At 41.4% G+C, this 18,641-nt stretch overlaps 1 protein-coding gene across 6 annotated transcripts in view; it reads left to right on the plus strand.

The window, feature by feature from the left end:
- The window catches only part of SLC29A1 (solute carrier family 29 member 1 (Augustine blood group)), a 1,418,904-nt gene that overhangs the window by 1,383,486 nt on the left and 16,777 nt on the right, over window positions 1-18,641 (plus strand). For all 6 annotated transcript variants that reach the window (XM_044060805.1, XM_044060813.1, XM_044060823.1 and 3 more), the window contains one exon: window positions 16,025-16,224. In XM_044060805.1, the coding sequence (XP_043916740.1) occupies window positions 16,025-16,224 (200 nt within the window). The remainder of the gene's footprint in view (window positions 1-16,024; window positions 16,225-18,641) is intronic.

The following is an 18,641-nucleotide window of genomic DNA, read 5'->3' on the forward strand; positions in this document are numbered from 1 at the left end:
TAGAAATGTATTAGAGGCAGCAGCTTAGTCATATAGGCACACCTTTACCAAGCACTATAAATCAGACATTCTCTTGATCCAGAGCAGGCTTTGCTAGGACTATTCCCCAGGAGTCCTGGACTCTGATCCTTTCTTTCTTCTGTCTTCCTTTTTAGGCTCTGGTATTTAACCTATACAGCTTAGGCTGCTGCAATATGATCTAAAGATGAACATAGTACAGTTGGGAAGTAAACGTACTGTAACAGTGAATGTTTGAATTGATCACAGGGCTTTTCTCCGTGCATAATTTTCATAACATCTGTTGAATGGTTCATGAGTTCAGTCATTTAATATCAATGGAACTGGTTATGGACAATGTGTGTGTGTGTGTGTGTGTGTGTGTGTGTGTGTGTGTGTGTGTGTGTGTGTGTGTGTGTGTGTGTGTGTGTGTGTGTGTGTTTTTATATATCTGTATATATATATTTACACACACATACTGACTGATACACATGCATGCATAGGTGCACACACATACACCTGGGGAGAGGCATTGTTCTCTGAGTTTTCCCAGGCTTGGAGAACTGTCATGAAAGACCTGGACTTTTTAGATTCTTGACATGATTTGGATGATTTTACTAGTGGCTAAGCCATTGCAGCAGAGTAAAACAAGCACAGATTCTAGAAGCTTTACCTATTTCAGAATGAAGTAGAGGGCTTTATTCCAACTTCTTTTTAGCTCCAAGGAGAAGGAATGTTTTAGTTCTGTCCTGGATCTCAGGGGCTTCAGTGAGTTCATGCAGGACATCATGTTCCAGATGGACACTCTCCAGAAGGTCATGTGTCTGCTGCACAAGACAGCTGGATGGTTTGGAGTCAGTGGACATGATAGACAATTTTCTGGCACATCAATGTTTGGAGTCTCCCACTGTTGGCTCCTTTGGTTTAGTCTGGGTAAGCAGTATTTAAGTTCAAAAAGTTCTGTGTTCAGGAGAGTTTTGTCTATTGTTTAGTCAGAGTTTTCTGGGATTGGGCACACCAGATGTCAGTTGCCTTGCTACCTGAGAAAAGGTGGCCCTCCTTATCTTAATTTTGATGTAGTAGGGGAAGGAGAATGGTCTAATTCTTGGTTGGGGTGCCTTCTGTGCTGAGTGTGCATATCCTCTCTGTGTTTGTGTGGTTTTGCTGTGGGTGCTGCGGTTTCCTCCCACATTCCAAAGACATGCAGTAGGTGGATTGGACACTAAATTTACCATAGGTGTGAGTGTGCGTGCAAGTGTATAGTGTGGAAGAAGTACTGTAGCAGGGCTAGCCATCTGGCTGTGTAAACCTTGGCTATAGATGATTGTCACTAGTGAAGTGACACCCCAACCCATGTGCAAAAATGAGAAAAAGGGGTTGTGGATGGATGGATGGATGGATGGATGGATGGATGGATGGATGGATGGATATAATGACAGGAAAACATTCTGCACACCATCTGTCCATGTCCACTGATTCCATGTCTTATCACTAAATTCAGAGAAGGGCCATATTTCCTTGGTTACCAAGTGTGATTTGTTCAGGCACTCGGGTTACTAGCAGTGGAGAGAATCTGCTGGTACAAAATGAGGAATGGCCCCCTCGGGTGCAGCAGCCATCTCTGCCTTAGAGATGAATCCTGGTTTAATTCCCTTAATTCACATTTTCATTAATGATTACAGACATTAGGTTTCTTCTTGACATATGCACACTACTATATGGAGAACGCTGTCTGTATAGTTGGAGAGATATGCTATGCCATCCCATGTAGTCAGCATACACGTGCTTCTCTCTCACCTCAGGCACCTGTATGGTTTCAATCCTAGCTATGAAGTGGTCAAAGTGTGCATCTAATTTATTTTTATCATGATCCTGTAGAAGGGTGAACTGTGACCCAACAATGTCTGGATAAACATTCCTTAAAGTGGTTCTTGACCACCACCTCTTTTGAAGAAATTTTCTTTGTAGAGTTTGAAATCCATAACTAACAGACTTACCCACTGACCACTGAACGTGATGATTTTGACAGCATTGAAATTTGTCTCCTGAAAATTCTCTTTTTTTTTTTTTTTCTTTTTTGTGGCTGTGCTCATAAGATGCCAGAGTTTCAGGCCCTTGTCCTTACAGAACCATATATGTTCTTTCAGAAGGCTTGGGCATTTCTTAAGACCTACACAGATTTCCTTCCAAAATTGATGTCAGAATTGTTAAACAAATCCAGTTATCTTCTTTTTTTGTTTGTTTTGTTTTGTTTTGTGGCAGCAATCGAGAGGGAAAGTTCTTCATACCATGGAAAAGTATAATCAACTTAGGATGTTAAGTTGTCAATCTCGCCTTCATTCTTGCTGGATGGGTTCGGAGCCGATCCTCGGCTCCGACTCGGCACTTGCTTAGCTTGAGAACTCCTTTTACCAGCACGAGGCAACCCTATATCCCATGATGCAAGGCGGGACTACCCCAGATCTCGTTTGCCGCTTTGCGAAGAGGTCTCCTTTTTTGCCAGCTGAGGTAAGTTTGAGTTTTCAAACAGCTTTAGTCAGGGTTTTCTTCCCCTTTTCCTATTTTTTAGTGTATAGTGTCCATACAATCACCCTATTCCCCTTATAGTAAAAATTTTTACTTTATAAAGTTTTAAACATTTTCAGTTAGGCCTAGGCCTTCCTTATTAATCCCTATCTGTGTGTCTGTGTTTGGGGATTAATTTGTGTGACTGTTTTAGTGTGTGTGTGTGTGTGTGTGTGTGTGTGTGTGTGTGTGTGTGTGTGTGTGTGTGAGTATTTTATTACTCTTTTTCCTTAGACTATGTCTAAAGAGGTAAAGGTCTCGGGCTTCAAGAAGTGTGACTCGTGCTGTCAGAAAATGTCTCTGACAGACGGTCACACTTCTTGTGTTTACTGCCTGGGGCCTTTACACCTGCAGGACTCCTGTGCTTTGTGTCACTCTTTTAGCCAGCGAGTCCTGCAGGAAAGGAGGAATAAGTTAATCCTCCGTGGCTTGCTAAAGCCGGAAGGTTCACCCACTAAACCTGGGTCCAGTAAGCCTTCCAAGCCATCCAAGGGTCAGGCTACAGCTTCCAAGCCTTCCCGGTGGCTCCGACTCCTTCGAGTCGAGATCGGCTCCGGCGGAGCCGATCTTTCTCCTTCTCAGCTAGGGTCGGTTCCGATCGGTTCCGACACCCAATCTGCTGTTGCCTTGTCGGCTCCGGCTGGAGCCGACATAGTATCCAGTATCGGAGCCGAGGAGCCTTCGGCTCCATCTGGAACCCATAGGACGTCGGCTCCGATGACTTCCTCCAAGAAGAGATCTCGGTCCCCGTCTTTGGAATCTATCCACTCGGCTCCGGGGTCTCCTCTTTTGTCGGAGCAGAGTCATCGGAGCCGATCTTCGAGATCTTCCAGGCTGTCTGACCACGATTTAGAGAGGGTGGTAAGCAGGCTGTTAAAGTCGCAGGCACTGGCCCAAATGCTCCATAGCCCGTCTCAGCAGACTTCGGCTATGGCTTCACCCCTTGAACTTCCTCCTCCGACTCCCCACCAGAGTTTGGAGCCGGAGCTTCTCGGAACAGCGACGGTTTCGGCGCCGGAACCGATACATCCTTTTTCGGCTCTGTCGTCTTCGGCTCCGATCTCCTCCTCGAGACCTTCCTTGGAGGGATCCGGTCGTCGAGTTTCCCTAGTCGGCTCCGAGGGGGCTAGTGGCATCGGACCCTTGTCCGACCCCGCTCTCCCTCTCGGGGCTTCAGCTTTGGTAAGCTCGGCACCGACATCGGCCTCGGAGCCTTCCCTCTCAGTGGAACCGGGAATTCCTATTTCCTTGGAACGGGAATATTCCGGTCTCCCGGGGAGGGGAGCCTTTGAGGTGATGAGGAGTGTCCTGGCTCCTGAGCCAGGTCAACGGTCCATCCCTCTAGCTCCTCCCTCTTCGGTGCCTGTAGACGCCTCTTGCCAGCCTCTTGCTGTCAGGCCCAGGGATCCATCGCCCCAGGTTTCCCCATTGGGAATATCTTCCTCTTCCGAAGTTTCTCCTGATCCTGCAGGGGAACCCCCTCGGAAGAGGACGTGTAAGAGGAAACACACAGACTCCCCTGAGTCTACTACATCTGATACCGACTTAGATGAGTCGGAGGGTTCCCACGATCCCCTCTGAGGATGTCTCCTTTTCAGACATCCTTGAGCTCCTCAAACAGAGGGGGAATTGGCCCTCCATTGACCCCTCCGAGGATGAGTCGGTATACCTGGAGGCTTTTGGATCCCGACCTTCCACCTCCTGGGTGTCTCCGCATTTCGACCCACTTATGCAGGTAGTGGCTCGGAAGGCGTGGGCAGCTCCAGATTCTGTGGAACCTGTCCCCAGGAGACCATCCAAGTTTATTACGGCCCCTACGGACAAACAGTTTCTTTCCAAGGGCGTCTCTGTGGATGCTATGGTGGTGGCGGCGGCCACTAAGAAGGAACTTGCAGATCCTTCAGTACCTGTCCATCCTCCTAACAAGGATTCTAGGACCATGGACAGGTATGGAAAGTGGATGTTTTCTTCAGCGACCTTTGCTATGCGTTCGCTGAACTACCTTTGTCACTTCACCAGGCTTCAAAGAGATATTCTCAAGGAACTAGGTGAAGTGGTCCAGGATCCTTCTGCTGCTGGGGCTCAAGAAAAGATTGCCTCACAGCTAGCAATCCTGAATTCCTTATCCAACTCCTCCATGCGGCTCATATCCTATGCGGCTGATGGAGCGAGCAGGGCCGCAGGCACAGGAGTGGCTCTTAGACGTCAAGCCTGGATGCGGCTTTGTAATTTTGCGGACCCCTTTAAGGCGTCCTTCACCAATACCCCCTTTGATGGTTCGGCTTTGTTCGGACCTCAGGTGAAGGATACCTTGACCAGGTGTGAGCAGGACGGTAAAACTCTTTCTGCCGTTGGAGTCCATTTTTCCACCCCTTCTAGACCATATCCCAAGGGTCAGAAGGGAGGGAAGGAAGATGTGGTTCCGCAAAGCCCAAGGAGCTACACGGACACACGTGGTCAGTTTACCCCAGAGGCAGAGGGGTAACAATAATAGCGCGCCCTAGAGGCAGGGGGTCCTCAGAACCAGGGCAACAGGGAGTCTCTTCCTGAGAAGCCCTTTCAGCACCCTGAGGTGTTGCCCGACTGTCCACCCTTGGAGGCAGTCGGGGGAAGGATTTCGCTGTACCCAGTAGCCTGGCATTCCCTTTCACAAGATATGTGGGTACAGTCGATCATATCCGAGAGTTACAAAATCCCCTTCGAAAGGTATCCCGTACCTCAACAATCCCTTCCAGACATCTCACCCGGTCAAAGGGATTTGGCAGAACAGGAGGTTTCAAAGCTCCTAGAAAAAAGAGCCATCCAGACTGTTCCGGCAGACCAAGTAGGATCCGGCGTCTACTCGAGATTCTTTTTGGTCCCCATAAGGACGGGAGATTGGAGACCAATATTAGACCTGAGCAGTCTAAACAGATTTGTCAAGAAGGCAAGATTCCGGATGGTCACGCTTCAGTCCATTCTGCCCTTTCTGGGCAAGGACAACTGGATGTGCTCTATAGACCTTCAGGACGCGTACTATCACATAAAGATTCACAGGCGCTCCAGAAGGTTTCTCCGCCGGCTAGGGACCAGTCATTACCAATTCAGAGCCCTGCCCTTTGGCTTCACTTCAGCCCCCAGAGTGTTTACCAAATGCATGGCAGTGGTCACAGCTCATCTGAGACGTCAAGGATTCCAGGTGTTTCCTTATTTAGACGACTGGCTCCTCTCCGCCACCACCAGGTGTCAGCTTCTTCAGACCAGAGACTACACTCTGCAGCTATGCAGGAGTTTGGGAATTTCAGTGAATTTCGAAAAATCTTCTCTGCGGCCTTGCCAATCTATCACCTTTATAGGCGCAGAATTAAACACCGTCAAAATGTTAGCCAGACTAACAGATCAAAGAATTCTGGACATCCAAAAATACGTTCGGATTTTATTGCAGAGCAGCAAAGTCAAAGCCAGGCTGATACTAAAGGTTCTAGGTCTTATGGCTCCGGCCATTGTTCTTCTACCACTGGCTCGCTTCCACATGCGTCTTCTGCAGTGGATGTTATTCACTCAGTGGTCGTTCCACAGTCTTCCGATGAGGCACGAAATCTTAGTCACACAATCGTGCAGGACTCATCTGAATTGGTGGATATCTTTCCCTCTTCTTCATCAGGGCCGACCTTTTGTTCCCCTCCTCCGGTTGCCACAGTTACTACGGATGCCTCTCTGATCGGGTGGGGGCATTATCAGGGCAGGATGGTCCACGGACGTGGCAACCCATAGAATACCATCTGCACATAAATGTCCTGGAGATGAGAGCGGTGCTTTTAACGTTGCAAGCCCTCAACGACTTTCTTCCCGTAGGGACTATTGCAGTACAAACGGACAACATGTCCGTGGTCTGGTACATCAACAAGCAGGGCGGGACCAGGTCCTATCCGTTGTGTCGAGAAGCTCTCAGACTTTGGCAATGGGCAATCTCCTCTCATCGGTTTCTGATAGCAACGCACATCCCGGCAGGTCCAACCTCTTGGCGGACAGGCTGAGCAGATCCATTCTCATGCCTCACGAGTGGTCTCTCAATCAATCAGTAGTGGACCAGATTTTTCTGAAGTGGGGCACACCTTGTTGCGATCTTTTTGCTACACCCCAAAACAACAAGTGCCCTGATTTTTTCACCCTCTTTCCCCTACCAGGCCAACCCCTGAGAGACTCTCTAACCCAGGATTGGCCCCGGGGACTTCTGTACGCTTTTCCTCCCTTTCCCTTGATTCCACAAGTCATTCAGAAAGCCACCGTTTTGAGGGCCAAGTTGATTCTCATTGCCCCTTACTGGCCTCGACAAATTTGGTTTCCGTCTCTGCATCGTCACCTCCTGGTGCAGCCCTGGCATCTGGACCCAGTTCCAGATTTCTTGATCCACCAGTCGGGACAACAGCACCGGGCCATTCATTCTCTCAACCTCACTGCTTGGTTGCTCCACTTCCTTCCCTAGCCAGGCTTCCTATGATCTCTGATTCGGTCAGAGACATCTTAGTGGCTTCTTTAAAGTCGTCCACCAGAACCGTTTATGCTAGCAAGTGGCGACGTTTTTCCATTTGGGCAAATTCCAGGAATATTGATCCCTTTACTGCTCCTGTGCATTCTGTTTTAGATTTCCTGGCTGAGGTTTTTCAGTCAGGATCTTCTTCATCTACAGTAAAAGTTCAACTGGCTGCTATTTCCAAGTATCATGTTGGCTTGCATGATCATAACATTATGTCTCATAGACTATGCAAGGCTTTTCTGAGAGGAGTTTTTCTCCTAAAGCCGCCGATAAAGCATCCTCCTCCACAATGGGATCTAAATTTAATGTTGGCATCCTTGATGTTACCTCCCTTCGAACCGTCTGCTTCATGTTCTTTGAAATTATTGACCTGGAAAACTATTTTTACTGGCTGTCACTTCAGCAAGAAGGGTTTCCGAGATTCAAGCTCTCTGCATCCGTTCCCCTTACTTGGTTTTTCACAAGGACAGGGTATCCTTAAGAACGAACCCGTCCTTTCTCCCCAAAGTTGTGTCTCAAACCAATATTAATCAATCCATAGATCTACCATTTTTTTTCCCAAACTATTCTGACAGAGCTGAACAAAAGCTTCATTTTTTGGATGTCCATCGTCAGCTCAGGTACTATTTGCATAGAACGAAACAATTCAGGAAATCGGACCAATTATTTGTCTCCTATGCAGAAAACAGGAAAGGTCTCCCAGTGTCTAAAGTGACCTTATCCAGATGGTTGTCTTCCACCATTTCTTATGTGTACTCTCTCAGAGGCAAGCAACTACCTTCTAAACCGAAAGCACACTCAACCAGGAGTCTATCCACTTCTGCAGCCTTTCAGGATAGACTACCCATTGATACCATTTGTGCAGCAGCTACTTGGGCCACTCCTCATACCTTTGTCTCTCATTACAAGTTAGATTTGGCCTCCAGAGACAGGGCCAGTTTTGGTTCCACAGTTCTCAAGAGTCTGTTCCATTGAGCCACCGGGATACAGGTGCTAGGGACGCGGTCCCATCCAGCAAGAATGAAGGCGAGATTGACAACTTAACATTTAGAAGTTATGTACCTACCATAACGTTCCATGTTAGTTGTCTTCTCGCCTTCTTTCTTCGCCCTCCCTCCTTCCCCCTGGCCTGGACAGATCTTGAAGAGTTCCTATCAGGTTGTTTCCTCCTGAGCCTTCATTAGAGGACTCTTTTATTATGAACTTGGGTTTCCTAAATATATTAGGTTAGTCCTTAGCAGGGTAGGTTAGCTACCAAATGAGATCTGAGGTAGTCCCGCCTTGCATCATGGGATATAGGGTTGCCTCGAGCTGGTAAAAGGAGTTCTCAAGCTAAGCAAGTGCCAAGTCGGAGCCGAGGATCGGCTCTGAACCCATCCAGCAAGAAAGAAGGCGAGAGAAGACAACTAGCATGGAACGTTATGGTAGGTACATAACTTCTAATTCTACATGAAATGAGTCCGTATTGCAGAAGACAGAATGCCTGTTTGTTTATTTTATTCCAGTGAAGGAAAACTTGGCATTTGCTATGAAAACCCTTTCCATGTTGTTTACTATCTGCATTATCTTTTGGTATCATGCAGCTCCCTACCTATTGAAAACATTTGTCATTGAAGGTCACTGTGTAAGGGTATGATTGCTTCTGTGCTTGTTTCAAAAATATTTCCTTTGTGAGTATTGGTGTCATGACTTGGTTGTTCTCTCTCTCCTTCCCCAAATATTATTGCCTGAAGTGTAACTCCTGAAGAAGGGCCTCCTTTGGCATTTCAGTTCTCCAGGAGTCAACCTTCTGAACCTTTGCCTTTTGGCTGTCATCTTGCTCCTTCTTCTCCAAGCTTTTGTCACTGTTTGGGATGCTACGAAAATACTGCAAGTTTGCTTCCAAAAATAAACCAAGAAAATCCACTAAGGTAGAAAATGAAGGTGTAGTATAAAGCTCCCAGACTGCTTATGTAAAAGTTCTCACCACATCACGAATCCAGCAAATTTAAATGCTCCCAGTCTTAGGTAAATTAAAATCCTTTATTAGAGAAAAACCAAACGACATGAACGTTCCACACATACATTTTCATTTTAACCAACTTCGTCAGATGTGAACTCAAATAAATTAAGACAGTATTTAAACTGATTCAAATTCCAAAAGAACCAATCAATTCATACTATTTAGCATATCTCATTGACATTCAAGAAATCTCATTACATAAAGTGCTTCTTCTTAAAAAGTTAATCAATGTGAATAAATCCTTTAAATGAATAATGATTGTTCCCTACCCCTAAATTTATAAGAGCTTTAGTAACACATTAATAAAAACTTAAATAGAAACCTCTATAAATATCATAAAATTGTGTTTAAAAATGTGTGTGTATTTGTTTTCCTTGTAAAAAAAAACAGTGTAAGAAACTTCTCTGTGTGGAAGATTTTCAGTCCATATATTTCTAGTTAATCACTGTATATTAATCAGATCAGACAATAGTAGTAGAAGTAGCAAACTTAAACTTAAACTCGTCTTAAGTCAAAACAAAACAAAAAATAATAATAGAAAATATATAATTGTAAAGCATTACTAAGTATTCGAAAGTAATCCAAGCAAGGCAGGCTGTCTGTTTCCAGTCGAAAATCCCTTATTACATTATTATTAAGTTATTTATTATTACTTAATAAAGGTTTTCAAACAACAAATATTTCAATTCTGTGTGTGAATTAAAAAAAACAGTACTGTTATTTAAGAATTTCATAAATTCAGGGACTTCTTCTTCAGGTGCCCCCCAAAAATGCAGATACCATCCAGAAATCTTTTATATAACAGCCATTTATTGCTATAAATGGAACTAAAAACATACTTTTCTTCCCATTTTGCCAAAACTATGGAGGAGATTGGCCAAACTCGCAAACTGGTTGGCCAGCTCTCCCAACTGATTGATCTGTTAACACCAATTAGCCTATCCATGGCTGAATTATTAGCGAGAGCAAACGAAGGGAGGAACCTGGAAGCTCAAGGGGCTTTAGGAGCACGGAGATGTGAAAACGGAAGTGTTAATGGCCTTGGTGGTGTTCAAGGAATGTTTAATCAAACAAACGCAAATAGCGAACATTTATTTTCAACAAACCCCAAGGATAGGGGAAGAGGTATCTGATTTGGATGATTTCAACGATTGAAAAATAAAAATGGGGTCCAAGAACAACAGCAATATCCAAGTTTTTGGGGGGGGGCAAGAAGCGGGAGGTACTAGAGACTGAGTGTACCAACCGCCCCGACTTAGTTAAGAAAGACTTTATACAAGATGTTAACAATCATTACAGGTTTATTAGAGAGGATTTTAGCATTACAATTTTAGTAGTATAGAATTACAGATACTGCGGTGGTGGTGCTGCGGTAGTGTTGTCGCCTCACAATAAGACGTTGTCCTGTTCGATTCTCAGCTAGAGCGTCTTCTGTGTGGAGACATGCGTGAATGGGCGTACCTTCGTTGAAGGTTGTGCATCAGGGCTGGCAACTCGGCACGTAAAAATCTACTGCCAATCATTAGCGGACCGGAGTTCCACTGTGGCGACCCCTAACCGGGAAAAGCCGAAAGACAAAACAACAACAACAACAAGAATTACAGAAAGAGCACTTTGATTTGTTATCTAAGGTTATCTAAGGGTAACAAATTTACACCCCTAAAGAAGAAGGGGGATCTTACAAAGACACTGTTGGATGTCAACACTTTCACAAGAAAAATTAATTTACAGATATATTTCAATCAGCAAGTTCCTTACGTGCCAAAAGGTTTAGGAAGGAAATGTGTATTTAACCCCCCTTCACCCACAAATTAAAAATTTCGAGAGTTTAGTTGAAAACGAAATTAGAAAGAATTTTAATAAGGTGAAATACATGAGTAACCTTAACACAGGAGAAAAATACGTCTTAAACGAGTTAAGAAAGGATGTTAACATAAGAGTTATGAAACCGGACAAAGGGGGAGGAGTAGTTTTGATGGATGTATTGACTTATGAAGGTAAGATGAACGAAATTCTGAGGGACCCTGAAAGGTACTCAAGTATTTCAAAAAATGAAATCAACATAGCTTATCGTAGAATCAATATGGCATTAGAAGGGTTAGTGATGGATGGCCTGATAGATAACAAGACACATGAGTACTTAAGGGTGGAGAAATCAAAGATACCAACTATATTTGGTATACCTAAAAATACATAAAAATGGAATTGATCCACCCTTAAGGCCCATTGTGTCAGCAGATGGATCGAAAACCTTACCCCTGGCTAAATATATAGATTTAAAATTGAAGACCTCCTGGTTAAGGAGAAAAAATATGCTTAGAGATTCCTGGGATTTTCTTAGAAGTGTTAAGCAAGCTTTATATAAGGATGATATGAAGTTTCTCACTGTTGACGTAATAGATTTATTTTCAAGTATCCCACATGAAGAAGGTATGGCAATTTTGGAGGAAATAATATTTGAAGACAAAATCTTGACACACAATGAATGCACAGTAATCTTACAATTAATGGATTTAGTCTTGAAACACAATTTCCTCTACTTCAAGGGAGAATACTTTCATCAAATAAAGGGTGTAGCCATGGGTGCAACTTGCGCACCAACATATGCGAATATAGTTTTGGCAAAATGGGAAGAAAAGTATGTTTTTAGTTCCATTTATAGCAATAAATGGCTGTTATATAAAATATTTCTGGATGACATCTGCATTTTTTGGGGGGCACCTGAAGAAGAAGGCTCTGAATTTGTGAAATTCTTAAAGAACAGTACTGTTTTTTTTAATTCACACACAGAATTGAAAACGAAAAGGTAAATTACTTAGATGTAATGATTTAAAACAAAAGACAATAAATTCAATTCCAAGGTACACAGCAAAATTACATACTCAAATTCCTATCTACACTACAATAGTGCTCATCCAATGCACCAAAAGAGAAATTTGGTTAGGGGACAATATATAAGGTCTTCCTGAATGACATCCAACAATGAGAATTTTATAGAGGAAATGAGAGTTTTAAACCGAATGTTTAAAGCAAGGAAGTATCCGGATTATTTAATTGAAAAGGTAGAGAAATAAGTACTGGAGGGAAGACTTGAAAATTTAAACCCATTTTGGGTACCAACAAAGAAAATAATAGACAGGGTGAAACAGATGAGAACTTCAACAGAGCTTTAGTAATATAATATAATGCAAATGCTGCTCTAATTAGAAACGTTATAGACAAAGAATGGGACAGATTTAGATCCATTACAGATTTAGAAAAAAATAACTAAAGTAAAATTGAAAGTGGTATATAAAAATTCCCTGAGTATCAAAAATTTATTAGAAAAGAACAACGTATTGGATAGTGGAAATAGTAAAAGAAGAAATGGAACTTTTAAATGTGGGCATTGTATGCAGTGTGCTTATATTGCAAACAAGGAAACTATTTTATTGGAAAGCAGAAAAATGGTTATAGAGGGAAAATAATTCAGTAACTGTGAGAGTTCTGGTCTAGTGTACCTGGCAAGATGTGAGGTTTGCCAGGCATTTTACATAGGGAAGACCGAAAGGAGATTGAGAAGAAGAATATATGAACATGTACATGATATACAAAATAGAAAGGAGACCAATGCCCTTTACAAACATAAACAGGAATGCAATGATGCTCACTTTTTTTGTGTTAGAGAAGGTGAAAAATGATGTCAGGGGAGGTTTATGGGAGGAAAAAATAGAATACAGAGAACTCTGGTGGCAGGTGACCTTACAAGCTAATAAATGGCCAGGGTTAAATGAGTGTATTTTTATTACTCCCCTCCTCAAACTTAGAGCGGCCAAGTTATAGCAGCATGGTGCATTATTTTAAAATCAATGTCCAACAAGGGGGGGGGGTTGGCATTGGTGGATGCTTGAAATGAATAAATTGTAAAGCTGTTTTTTTTTTTTAATAAAACTTAAACCTTTACTTTTATTGTTCTATGCATAACACTTTTGTAAACATTTTAGAGATTCTTTGGTTGTAAATCTGTGTTATTTTATTACATACATTAGACCATTATGTTAATAACGGAAACTGAAATAGGAATTTCAGATGAAGTATTTCTTAAGAAATGGCTATAGAAAGGTTCTGTCAAAGTGTCATATTAACATTTGGCAAGAAGATGGTGCTAATGCCTATATGATGTCTTTTTACAAGGAAAACAAATGCACGCACATTTTTAAACACAATTTTATGATATTTATAGAGGTTTTATTTAAGTTTTTATTAATGTGTTACTAAAGCTTTTATAAATTTATGGGTAGGGAACAATCATTACTCATTTAAAGGTTCTATTCACATTGATTAACATTTTAAGAAGAAGCACTTTATGTAATGAGATTTCTTGAATGTCAATGAGATATGCTAAATAGTATGAATTGATTGGTTTTTTTGGAATTTGAATCAGTTTAAATACTGTGTTAATTTATTTTAGCCCACATCTGACGAAGTTGGTTAAAACGAAAATGTATCTGTGGAACGTTCATGTTGTTTGGTTTTTCTCTAATAAAGGATTTTAATTTACCTATGTTTGGGATGCTGCCCAGTCATTGGCTGTGGGTCGTCCTGTTATCGAATATAATCAAAGCATTCTTATAGTATCAGTTGATCTGTGAAAAGGCCCTCCTCTCTAGGGTCTAAGTAACTTCCTGCCACCCCCAAATAAATATGGACAGCTTCTCCTCTCCACAGGTGCTATCACAGTTCCCTGCAAGTCAAGTTAGCTTACATGTGTATACCCTTACTGAGCAAAGGTCACAATCTTCATTATTTTATCTAGATTTCCAAGAATGTGGTTGCTGTGAACTGGTTGTTTCAGAGTTTAGACATACTTACTTGGTGTGGTGTATAATATGATAGCTGCTGCCAGACAACTTGTATACCCCTGAAGATGAAAGCTTTTGAAAAAATAGCCTTGAATTGAGATGGAAAAGAAGGATGTCCCAGTCACAGGCCCACTGACAGGATTCCTTTCAAAGAACAGCCGATATGGCTGGAACACATCTGTTGTGTTAAAAAAAAACTTGTAATTTGGAAGTATATCCTATATTCAGTGCAAAGTCTAGTCTTTCTGTCATGGCTGCTGGTATACCACAGGACTGCCAGTGCTTACTGTCATTACTTTTCTCTACACATATTAATGACATATGGGGACACTGAATAGACCCTCTGCTTATACAGTATGTATGATATGCAGAGTGAATGTTATACAGGAAGTCTGACAGAAACTCCAGCATGATTTAAAAAGTTTGGGCTCAGGTCTTCTATTCAGTGCAAAAAAAAAAAAACACACACACACACAAAAGCATTTAATTTGGAGGAAGGTGACAGAAATGTGTGCTGCATTGTTCAAAATCAAATAATTAATGGCATCTCCTTCATAACATGTCTCAGAATTCTTTATGGCTGCATTCTTAGATTCAAATAATATAGTGATGGAGTCACAGCATTAAGAGATGTTAATCCAGAACATAGGTGGGGTGTACAGTATAAGTTACTGCCTAACTGACTCAGCCAAGTTAACTTTGGGCAGGTCATTCTTGTTGGCCAGGCTACAATGCAGTACTAAGCTTTACTGCATCTTGTGTAGTAACTTAGTTGGCAAACTCTGAAAGTAAGAAGAGTTAGAGGTGTAGCTGGTGAAGTTTGCACCCAGTGCCATAGTCTGATATGGTTCCCACCTCAGTTTTAAGGAAAAAAGAAAAAATGCTTCTCTTCCTACTCTTGAGGGAAAAAAATCAGAAAAGTTGGCAACAGATGCATTGCAAAAAAGCTTCTTTTGTTCAAAACTGTAGCAAGGAGCTGTTACGGTTTATACCACACATGACAAACAACAGCACTTCACATATGACAGTAAGTGCAATACCAGCATTCAGTAAAGCACTGAAAACTAATCTGGATCTGCCTGTTATGCCCTCTCATACTTTGTGCTCAGGGCTGCTGCCCCCTTCACCGTACCCTAGCTACCTCTTAGAGAAGAGTAGGGCTGAAAGTTTGCAGCTTGATGGCACTGGAAGGTACATCACTGTAGCTCCCTGAGAACAGGGTAGTTTACATAAAGAAAGAGTTAAATCTTAGATGCCTGTTATCTAGACACAAGATCCTTTTTGAAGTTGGATGCCTGACTAACTGGGTATGATCCAGATAGAGTGAACCTGCTGGATACAGTCATGTTGAAACCAATATGATGAAGGCATCTTTGCAAATTACCTGCCTGTAGTTTGGAAAGTGCTTTCAGAAGGTCACTGGGTAATTGACATGAAGTATGGCTTTTAAGTTAAGAGTAAAATCCTAGTTGTGTAGTCAGTATGGATGCATGTGTGAGAGCACTGAGGGAATCCAGATTCATATCAAGTTCAGTTTGTCACAGTCTTGGTAATTTATTTAGATGCAGTCTAAGGTGGGCATTCGCACCTTTTGCAGCCCCTCACCATGTGTGAGCCCACACACACAATCACTGTTTTCATTTTCATTTGCACTGTGTTGCTTATTTCCTGTCTTTGTTCAGTAGTAATTTTTCCACCAGCGCTGGTGCACTCAGCATACAAAGCGTGCAGGCATTTACAATTGTTGAATGCTTGATGTGATTACACTTGTATGTTTTTTTTTGTTTCTTTTTTTTTTTTTTTTGCATTACATCAACTGTGAATTTGCTCTTGGACAGTTTCACAGGTGAAAATGGACTTCTTCCACTCAGTTGTTGTTCTTTCACTACATCAGTTTCTAATATAAATAATTTGCTTTTCACATTTTGCATATTATGTATCTGTGAACATAAGGAGTCGATAAAATGATACAAAATAAACTGCAAGTCTGACAAACACAATAAAAAATTGCTTTACATAAATTGCTCCTTTTTACTTTAGATGGTTATATTATCATTTAACTTTTATTTGCATATTAATTACATTTTCTTGCTTTGTTTTCAGCCAGGAAAAGATAGCAAGCTGCTGCCCATATTCGTCATCGCCAGAATTATTTTCATCCCTTTCTTCATTTTCTGTAATGTGCAGCCTCGAAATATATTCCCTGTCTTCTTTCATCATGATGCTTGGTACATTACCTTCATGATCTTCTTCGCATTTTCCAATGGATACCTTGCAAGCCTCTGTATGTGCTATGGACCACAGTAAGTAATTCTTTTTAAAGGTTAAGCCCAGGAAAATGATACCTAAGTGTATGTTGAGTGTTGGTGCTCCCAGGTCTTCCAGAATCTAACTATGATAGTGTCCCACTTCCGTGTGTCTGTTATCCTCTGTGGCAACATACACTGGATTACATGTAAGATATTGGAATCTCCATCCCCATAGGAACTGAAAAGCAGTGTTTTCTTCTGGGACCACTTTAATTTTCATAAAATTGTTCCTTTTGGGAAGTGGTGAAAATGTGGTACACCTCGAACCCCTGCAGATAATAACTTTTAATTTCCATTTCTGGTAAAATGTTAGATTTCCCAGATAAGAAGCTTTAGGGTAGTGATATGTAGAACTGCTGCAGTGCTTACTGAAGGAGCACACTCATAGTTCAGCTATGAAAACTCATAATGGATGAGTCTAGCAGTCCACAGGCTTTTATGTAGCATTTTATTCAGTGCTTACTAGTGAATAGTCCAGCCCTTTTACCCACATAACAAAACTTGAGCTCATGTTTACAAAGGTAAATTACTTTCCTTAAAACCAGTAGTAATAAACTATAGCTTTGTGAAAAAAAAAGGAATCCTATCTACCAGTAGGAATCAAACTGTAATAGTGTTAGAAGTCTGTTGAATAACAAACATAAAAGTAGTTATATATTAAAACAGAAGAACTAGTTAGCCTTGAAGAATTTGTCAGTCTTCAGACTGTTGTATAGGGTTAAGTTTGTGATATGAATGTATTGTATTGTAATGCTAGATGCTTCTTCTAGGTCCCCCATATATTTACACTGCATGCATTTTTCACATAAAATGAACAGTAAAGAAAAGAAATATCTATACATATATATATATATATATATATATATATATATATATATATATATATATATATGCATATAGAGAGAGATGCATATATATATCCACACATATATGTGTGTGTATGTGTGCAGATATCTGTAGACATATATATATATATATATATATATATATATATATATATATATATATATATATATATATATATATATATATATGGGTCCCCTTCAGATGGTCGAACCTTTAAAAGCTCGACCTTCACATGGCCGAGACCATATGATCGAACTTTTAAAAGCTTGAATGGTCTGAATGGGGTTCTCCATACAGTGCAGAATGGGAAGATTTCCCTTTACCACAATTTACTGCGATCCCGGAGTTGGTATATTTAAATAGTGGGAGATGTGGGGGTTGCAGGGGGGCTTGCCCCCTTGTTAGCACTGTTTAGGTTTTTTTGTTTTATTTTGTTTATTTATTTTTTTTTCACATTTTTGAACATTCAAATGTTTGATCATATGGTCTCAACCATATGAAAGTCAAACATTTGGATGTTCGATTATGTGAAGTAGACCCATATATATATATATATATATATATATATATATATATATATATATATATATATATATATATCTCAAATATGATCACAGGGGGTTACTAAGCTGACAGTCCTAGAGTCCTTTTTAACCCTAGCCATTCATGCCCTAATTTGCCCAATTATCAATACCTGCAGGCTAGAATGGCTTTGGTATATGCCTATGGGCATACAAACTGACCTTATCCATAAGGGCCACAGACAAGCCAGGGGTGAATCTGCAGTTTCCCATCCATTGATACAAACTGCATTTGAATAGACTTAAGGAAGAGCTGTGTTTCACATGAATGAGGAGTCTGTTCCAGAGAAGGGATAATCTTTGTAACACATACCTGTCCCTTCAGCGTGTTTTGTTTATGTCACAGACAAGGCTTAGATCCGTAGATCAGGTGATTCTACTGCTGTTTGTTTTGCAGATGTGTAGGAAATCTTTCAGGGCTGGATCAGAGAATGCCGTGTAGGTGAGCCGTAGATCACTGCTCAGTAGTCTGTAGGAGACTGAGTACAGAGACAGGGCTTTAAGGCAATCCGAATATGAAATATTGTTTACACCCTGTATTCCTTTAGTGAGGAATCTTTATTGCTGTTCCAGCTGTTGCAAATGCTTGGTCAGATATATGCCATATGATGCAACGTACTCAATTATGGATCTAATGAAGGCTGAGTATAGTGGGACTGTGATCTCCTAGGATTTTGTCACTACCATGGACACATGGTGATCAAAGTTCAGGTTACTGTCAACCTGAGTTACCAAGTTACTTGCCACTGGTTCTTTTCCTAGGGGAGTGTTATCAGTGTTGTAATTTGCAGAAGTGGTCATCTTCACAAAGGTTATAATTATGCATTTTTTTGCATTGGGTTTTAGGTCATGGTTCTGACACCAGTTATTTGTCTGTGTCAGACCCTCCTGGAGGATCACTACATCTTTGGGGGATTCATTGTTCACACCCAGCTTGCATTCACCAGCAAACTGTGTCAGCCAAAGGCCATCTATATTTGTCTT

The sequence above is a fragment of the Protopterus annectens genome, chromosome 1.part0 (genome assembly GCF_019279795.1).
Source record: "Protopterus annectens isolate FY-2018-M chromosome 1.part0, PAN1.0, whole genome shotgun sequence".
NCBI lineage: Eukaryota > Metazoa > Chordata > Ceratodontiformes > Protopteridae > Protopterus > Protopterus annectens.